General features: G+C 37.0%; 1 protein-coding gene across 1 annotated transcript in view; it reads right to left on the bottom strand.

Annotated features, from left to right (window-relative positions):
- Positions 1–213: 213 nt before the first annotated feature.
- Positions 214–8,985, bottom strand: part of IMMP2L (inner mitochondrial membrane peptidase subunit 2) — a 902,508-nt gene continuing 893,736 nt past the window's right edge. The window contains exon 7 of the mRNA XM_027102163.1: positions 214–879. Coding sequence (XP_026957964.1) covers positions 742–879 — 138 coding nt within the window. The 3' untranslated portion in view covers positions 214–741. The remainder of the gene's footprint in view (positions 880–8,985) is intronic.

Below are 8,985 nucleotides of genomic sequence, written 5' to 3'. Positions count from 1 at the left end.
ATCTGAATATTGACAAATAGGTTTACTCATCAATGTGCATAGGCATGAGATCACTGAGAAGTTCTGGATTAAAAAAGGGCCAGTAAGAAAGATTTGGCTATATGAAAATATTGAGAGAATTGAGTCCCCATTGCTTCCTTCCTTCCCAAAGAGAGAATGTATTCCTTATTAATGGATGATTATTACAGGTCAAATAATAAACACCCAAAACAGTACCTGAGCAAATCAGTGTTTTATTGTTACATCATAGTTTACTGTTCTTCCTGACAGTCACTGCATTGTAGATACTGTCAATTATAATTCCTAACACTACGTGTATAATGTTTCTTCATATTCCATCTTCAGAGTAACTGAGTAATGTTATTTACTTCCATCACATATTAGTCTTCATATTCTTCCAGCAGTAAGCTCCAAAATCAAAATCTATCAATAGAATATGTATGCATAAAAAAATCCAAAATTTATCCCCTTTGAGACATATGGGAATAAAATTTTCATATTCCCAAAGGTCTGCATTTTTTTGTCATTGAACAGGGTATTACAATTTAACACAAAATCAGGTGACATTTAATACTATTTAATATTTTACAGTTCTTTCTCTACTAATACAGATCATCTTAATGTGATTGATAGAAATGTTTCTTGCACAGCATCATCTTGGGGGAAGCGTTGCCCTTATGGTGTTCCTCTTCTCCATCCCTCTTCCTGGGGTTGGTGGTGGTGCCTCCCCATCGCAGCAGCTCAGGGAGATCCATGCAGGCAGTCCTCTTCACTCTGAATGGGCAAGCGCTCTGGAGGAAGAACAGATTCCAATTTCTGCCAGCGCTCTGGAGGCCACAGGATGTGAGTAGCATGACCATGCAGGAGTCCCAGGGAAACCTGAACTCATAAGAGACACAAAGTGAGAAAGATGTTCTTTTATACAGGATCATCATTAATATCTTGAAAACAGAATTTGATCCAGGTCTGATGTTCCATGGAAAGATAACGATGATGATTAAGAGAGTAAACCCTTAGTGGCATTTTTTCTAGGTGCTTTATATATGTAAGTTCCTTTAATACAACCATTTGAGGTAGGTACTGATATCCCCTTTTTGCATAAGAGAAAACTATGTTCAGGGAGGTTAAAGCACTAGCCAGAGGTCACATAGCTCTCAAGCCACAGAGGCTGGCTTCAAGGCTGAGCAGTCCAAGTTCAGGGGCTGCACCCTTAACCTCTATCGTCAGTAGACTGGTTGCTTAACCCCCGGAGGCATGAATCTGGTTTACATTCTCAGAATTTCCTCCAGCGTTCCCAGTATCTCAGAGAGACTTTTTCTTTTCTTTTTTTTTTTGGTGGAAAATCAGAGATACCTTAAAAATATCTACATGTTGTAAAAAATCCTGTCCCACATACTGGATGAGCAGCAGAAGTTAGGTGTGAGGCTGGGTAGGGTGCCTCCACCGAAAGTACACTGAGCAATTTGGATCTGCTGCTCACGAGGAGAGGCAGGAAACCAAGGGAGAAAAATCCAGTGTATGGTCTTCTACTGATGATGGTTCGACTTATGACTTTTGACTTTATGATGGTGTGAAAGCAAGACACACTCAGTAGAAACCGTACTTCCAATTTTTATCTTTTCCCAGGCTAGCAATATACGGTATGATACTGATACTTTCTTGTGATGCTGGGCAGTGTCTTTGAGCTGCACAATTCCAAGGGTAAACAATTGATACACTTACAACCATTTTGTTTTTCACTTTCAGTACAGTATTCAATACCTTACATGAGATAGTCAGTACTTTATTATAAAATAGGCTTTGTGTTAGCTAATTTTGCCCAACTGTAGGCTAATGTTAAATGTTCTGAGTACGTTTAAGGTAGGCTAGATGAAGCCATGATGCTTGGTAAGTTAAGTTTATTAAATGCATTTTTTACTTAAGATATTTTCAAACTTCAGTGGGTTTATCAGGATGTAACCCTGTCATAAGTAGAGGAAAATCTATATGAAAATCACTGCAGATGGTAAAAGACATACCAGGATGGAAGAGGAAGCAAGGGAAGGGAACTTCTCCTGGAGGATATAAGACTGAGTCCTGAGAGGGAGGGAGCCCTTAAAGACATGTCAGGGCTCCCTAGGGACATGAACTGCAGTGCTCAAAAGAATGTAGCAAAAAAAAAAAAAAAAAAAAAAGTGTAGCAAACCGGTTTAAAATGCAGATCAAGGCCCTATACTCAGAGATTTCCAGGCCCTCCCTCAGACCTGCGAAGGGTAATCTGTGCCTTTTGTTGGTGCTATCAGGTAGTATTTTAATGGTATGCAGAAGCTTACAAAACACACTCATATTGAGTGCCATCTATAAACCAGATACTATGTGTCCATTTTATTTTCAAATGTTTTTCCTATAAATTGGTGCTCCATAGTAATTAACATATGACACTGCTTTCATTAAAGTTCTTCTATTTATATGCATTTGAAAAAACACACTGCCCAGAGACTCAGAGCTGGATGTCAAGGGAGACACTTCCAAATAGATAACCAGAAACATTAAAAAAAAAAAAAAGTAAAGAAAACATTCACAACATCTTGAAATACAAACAAAATAAGCCCAAAGGGTACCAAGAAGCCCATGGGCCCAATAAAGGAATTTTTCTTCAACTTGTTACTGTAAAAATCAAACCTACAGAAAATTTGAAAATGTTGTATAAAAAACAGCTCTATTCACCAAAATTCACCAGTTATTTACATTTTGCTGCATTCATTCCCCTCTCATATGTGCATATATGTATTTCTACACATATACTTTTTCTTGAAACATTTGAAATTTGTCATTATGCTGAATTTATCCCCAAATACTTCAGCATGTATCACCTAAGACACTTTCCTACATGAACACAATACATTATATGCAAGACATTTAATATTGATACAATATTACTTAATGTACAGCCCATATACAAATGTTTTCAATTGTCCAAGTGTGTTTCAGAGCGATATTATTTTTTTAATTTTCAACTGAGGATCACAAATTGCATCATGATTGTCACTATGATGCTTCAGTTTCCATTTGGCTTAATCTAGAGGTTCTACATCTGTAATTGCCCGATTTTTTCCCCTCCTGATTAGAGTCAAGTGTTCTTGGCAAGAATACCATATAGTTGATATTATATTCCTACCATTTTATCACATCAGGAGGCACAAAATATCAGTTCATCTCATGTCATGTGAAGTTTGATCATTTGATTAAGGTGATGTTGACCAGGTTTCTCTTGCAAACCAATCATTTTCCTTTTGTAATAAGTAATCAGGGGGATGATATTTTGAAATGTAAATATCCTGTATGTCAACAACATATCATCTCACTGCTCTCTGAAGGAAGCTGGTTTCTAAAGCATCTAATAATTTTAAAATCTATTGATTATCCTGCCTGAAACAGGATAATCAATTATCCTTTCTAGATTTGTTATTTCTTTTACGTTTATTAGCTTCCCTTCTTAAGAAGTGCTGTCCCCTCCAACCTCAAATGCCTATATATATATATATATATATATATATATATATAGTTTTTTTTTTAATTGTGGCACACAGGATCTTTTAGTTGTGGCTTGTGGGATCTAGGTCCCTGAACAGGGATCAAACCCAGGCCCCCTGCATTGGGAGCATGGAGTCTTAGCCTCCGAACTACCAGGGAAGTCCCCAAATGCCTATATTTTAACATAAAAGATTCCTTTTTAAATTGAAAATCTTACTATCATTTATTTTTTTGGATACTCAGATGTCCTACATTGGGCCAATGGGAGTCCTTTGTTCATTTTTGGATATGTCTCCATGAATCTTTGAGCACTTCCTAACTTTATGGTACCATTAGGTGTTGTGGGCTTACCTTGTTCTTTATACCTGTTCCCTCTGAAATTAGACATCTCTTTAAAGAGCCTTGGTTTCTTTTATCAAGGAATGCTATTTAGAAATCAAGATCTGGTACTAGATGTGCTCATTGCTCCTGGAGGTGTCAATCTTCTATGCCATTTCAGGGGATAAACATAAAAAGCCCCAAACCACAGGATTCTCTCTTACCTTCCTGCATTCCCTATTTCTATCTCCCTTCTTCCAGAGTGAGCACTCTGTCTCCCCATAACAACACATTTACACTATCCTAAAATACACAAAAAATAGTTTTGAGATCACTATACTATAAATACTACCAACAACGAATTTCCTGAGTAAAAATCGAGATTTCTTTGCTATTACTTTGGTCCTTAAAATAGATCTCGTTTTAAGGGTGTATTGGCAGAGTCCTGTATTCAAAACTTAGTTGAATTCAGTCTTTTCTTCTTCCCAATATACAGTTATATTTCCATTTGATATATAGTTAGGCCCATTTGTTTCTGTTTGTATTCAATTTTAGAGTTCGCTTTTGTTATCCTTTTTGATTCAACTTAACTTTTGAATAAATATTTAAATGGTTTAAGAGTAAAATTATTCTTAAAAGGTAATGGAATGCAGAATAATGTCCCCACACAAACTCCCAAGGTGCATATCCTGATCCCCAGAAGGTGTGAACATGTAATGTTCCAGGGCAAAAGGGGAATTAAGGTTACAGATGGATTTAAGGTTGCTGATCAGTTGGTCTTAAGATAAGGAGACTATCCTATAGGATCCCATGGATACAAATGTAATCACAAGGGTCTTAAATGTAGACCAGCTAGGCAGAAGGGTCAGATTCAGAGAGCTATTTGAAGATGCTGATGCAGAACAGGGCCATGAGCCAAGGAATGCAGGTGAACTCTGAAGGCTGGCAAGGAAACAAATTATCTCCTAAAGCTTCCAGAATAAAGGCAGCCCCCCTGATACCTTAATTTTAGCCTAGTGCCCATTTTGGACTTTTGGCCTCCAGAACTGTAAAATAATAAACTTACGTTGTCTTAAGCCACTAAACTTGTGGTGATTTATTACAGCAGCAATAGGAAATAATAAACTAATAAAAGATACACAGAAGTTCCACTCCCATCTGCTACCTTACCTCTCTAATAGGCTAACTAAATTAATTAGTTTCTGGTTTATCCTTTTTTTTTCCAAAAAAGAAACCCAAATACATATTTTTATCAGTTTTTATCTATTACATTCTTATTTCCCTTTTTTCTCATACTGACGGTATATATTCCCTTTTGCATGGTACCTTTATGCTTAACAGCATATCCTGGAAACCACTTCCTATCACTTCATAAAGATGGAGCCTGTGGCTTTTACAAAAGCCCTATCCCACATCCAAGCGATTCTGATTAACCCCACTAGAAATCTGGATCTGGACTTTCCACTTGGCTTCACACCAAGAAAAAAGGTAAACCTAACCAACTTTAAAAACTCTCTTGAATATATCTGGAACTCCTAAGTAACCATTCTAACCATATTAACTGCAGAAGCCTAGATCTAAATGGTCTGTCATGCTGCCGTTTTTTAATCTATTTTTGTTCTTGTCTGGGCTCAGCTGAGCTAGAGAACAGCTGGTCTCCATCCCCTCCACAATAACCCTTTTTAGATTTGATAGCTGCTACTCAGTTGTTCCTCAAGCCTTTATTTGCTTTTCCAAGTTGTTTAACTTTTTTCATAAGGTTGATCTGCCAATCTTTTAAGTTGGCTGAACTCCTGCCAATATTTTTGCCTGATTTCCTAGTTTCGGAGATCAATTTTTACAGAGTGATTCAATTTTTTTAAATCAACATTCAGTTGACCAAAACCTATTATAATTTTATTCCAAACATTTATTAGAGATGCTACTCTAACTTCCTGAAAAAAATGATTCATCTTCATAATTATAAATAATGGTGAAAATTCCCACAGATGGATAATGTCAGTATCATTTTAAAATATGGTATGGGAATGCAAAATATAACTGTTTTTTAAAGACTGAGATTAAGATAGAGAGTGCCTAGTCACTCTCTTAGCTATCTTGTCACGGATCTTTATTTTTTTTGGTTGGTATGTACATAGACATGCAAAGAACACAGTGAATTTAAAAGGGCATAAAAATCCAGAAATATTTTAAACTTTAAACAAATTAAAAGTTCTCTTCAGGTACAGCTTTGGTGTCCACACATACTGTGTTAGGCATGGTCTTCCAGAGAAACAGAACCAATAAGATGTGTGTATATATAGGAAGAGATTTATTTTAAGGAATTAGCTCACACAATTATGGAGACTTGGTGAGTCCAAAACTCTGATGCAGAGGGCCAGTAGGCTAGAGACTCAGGAAAGAGCTGTCGTTTAAGCAAGTTCAAAGGCAATCTGCTGGTAAATTCCTCCCTGGTTGAGGGAATGTCAGCCTTTTGTTCTTTTCAGGCCTTCAACTGACAGATCTGCAGTATGTGGGTGTGACTTATCCAACCTGCTTTCAAAGTCCACCCATCTAAATGTAAATCTCATCCAAAACCACTCTCGCTGAATGATGTTTGACCAAATATCTAGGCATCTTGGCCCAGCCAAGTTGACCGACAAAAGTAACCATCATACCTACAAATATAATCACCTCTGACAAACATATTTCCTCTGTGCTTACTCAGTGTCACACACAGTGTTCACTATTTTCAGGGTGATGTTCCAAACGACTTACTTATACATACTGACTCATTTAATTCTCACAATAACCCTGATGCAGGTACTATTATTGTCTCTACTTCATAGTTGAGGAAACTCAGGTATAACAATACATTTTTTGAGCTGAGGCTTTAATACATGTCCTTGGCCTCTCGAATATCTATATCAGGATCGTCACCATATAATTTATTATACAAATGAGACACTTCTGACAGTCAATGGGGGCACTTTTTAAATTAAGTCAGGATAGTAATTTGTCCAAGACTGTCCTGGACAAACTAAGATACGGTCACCCTAATCATACTACTTCTTGATATTCCTAGGTCCCACATACTTTCCTGAAACAAGTAGATTTAGCAAAAGGAAATGCACATTATGGGCAGAATTGTGTTCCCCCCAAATTCATATACTGAAGCCCTAACCCCTAGTACCTCAGAATGTGACTGTGTTTGGAGATAGGGCCTTTAAAGAAGGGACTAAGATAAAATGAGGTCATTAGGGGAGGCCCTAACCCAATCTGATGGTATGCTTGTAAGAAGAGGAGATTAAGGCACACAAAGAGGTAACAGGGTTGCATGTAGACAGGTGAAAGACCATGTAGGCACACAGCAAAAGGACAGTCACTTGCACGCCAATGAGAGTGGCCTTGGAAGAAACCAAACTCACCAACACAGTGATCTTGGACATCTAGGCTCCAGAACTGTGAGAAAATTTGTTTAAGCCATGCAGTCTGTAGTATTTTGTTATGACAGCCCTAGTAAACCAATACAGACATAAATAAAAAGGAACACTGTGCTGGAAGCCAGCTCCTGAGATGTCCCAATATTCACACAAAATAGGGGCACAAAGGAAGAGGATGAGAAAAAAAAGGAAAAAAATCTGTTATTAAAGAGCGAGAGAGAGAGATGCTTACGCATGTATTGAATACAATTATTTTCAATAGCTTAAATGCTCTGACCAACCAACCTAATATTTTATTGGGACTCAACGCTCCCCTCTCTTTGCGCGTTTGTGTTCCCTGTGTAGATGTGTCTCCTCCAATGGAGTCACAGTATTTTTAGGCTTGAGGAATTCACTTTTACAGTAAATTTTAAAACACAACACCAAAAACACATTAAACATTATAAACCCTTAGCAGATCATTGTAGTTTTAGGATCTACTGAATGAGAAAATAGGTCCATTTACATGTATTAATGAGCCTCTTACAATAACTCTTTTGCCCAAAGATGGGGAATCAAGGATCTAGAATGATTGTGTACCCCACTAGCAAAAATACTTGAGAATTCACCTTTGTATTTATATATTTAAAAGTGTATATATAATATATAAATATAAAATTATATAATATATAATTATATAAAAGTATATTAAAATTATATATACATATGTATTAGTATTAACACTCTATAAAACCAAATGTTAGTAAAGCTCAAATTCTTATTTTTCAGATCCAAAGTTCTAATTATTTATTTATTTATTTTGCATCCAAGGGATCACTATAAACACCCCCTATATATTCCTGCTCCCTCTTTAGAAATCCCTTCTCTGGCAAACACCAAAATTACTGTCTGGAAAGTGATCAGTCAACTGGTTTGTTTTGTCCACATGCTGCCAAGGGACCACATGGACTAAATTTACAGTGAACTACCTGTCTTTGATCGAATTGGCTCCACTAAGAAGTTATTTTGGCATCTGGCAGACACAGCCTTCATGGGCCCAGCCTTTGCTTCATGTGCCAGGGGCACAGGTGTGTGTTACTCTGGTTCCCTCCACCCATTTCCACAGGGCTACAGTCTACAGAACACTCTTCTGATTCTTGGCTTCAGGGCACCCTCTGTTGAAGGAAGAGCTTGCAAGGACAGTCTGTGAGTACTGTGGTAAAATAATAAAAATAAAACCAGTTACTTTGTACTGGTCATTGCTGAGCAAGGACAAACATAAGCACATGAGTCTAGAGATAGGACAGAGGGGAAAACACAGAAAAGAAGTTAAGGAAGAAAGAAGAAGATGACTGTTAATGTGAGCAAACTCCTTTTTAAAAAGATGTTCAGAACTAGAGCCAGGGTCAGAAGAGGACCAATATGAAAAATCAGGTGAAGCATAAAACTTCCAAGTTTATGTGATTAAAATGTTTTCTGAAAAGGACAATGTTTCATCCAAGATTAGGAATTACTTTTCAGCAACAAATATTTGTTGAATGAGTGAATGTTCATTTAAGAGGAAAGCTAAAATCTGGAAATGCTATATTTTCTGATCTGGGCATCAAGGAAATTCCCTAACTTATCTTAAGAGAAACATCCATAGTTTGCTGGAAAACAACATTAAGTGACATAAGAGCTTTACAGATGATGTGCCACTGTGGATTGACCACAAACTAGTGATACAGTTCTTTGCTCCAGTCTCAAAAGAATT

The sequence above is a fragment of the Aethalodelphis obliquidens genome, unplaced genomic scaffold (genome assembly GCF_003676395.1).
Source record: "Aethalodelphis obliquidens isolate GAN/ISIS:26980383/991018 unplaced genomic scaffold, ASM367639v1 scaffold5, whole genome shotgun sequence".
NCBI classification, from domain to species: Eukaryota; Metazoa; Chordata; class Mammalia; order Artiodactyla; family Delphinidae; genus Aethalodelphis; species Aethalodelphis obliquidens.
Note: the sequence above shows the minus strand (reverse complement) of the source record. Positions and strands in the feature narration are given on the sequence as shown.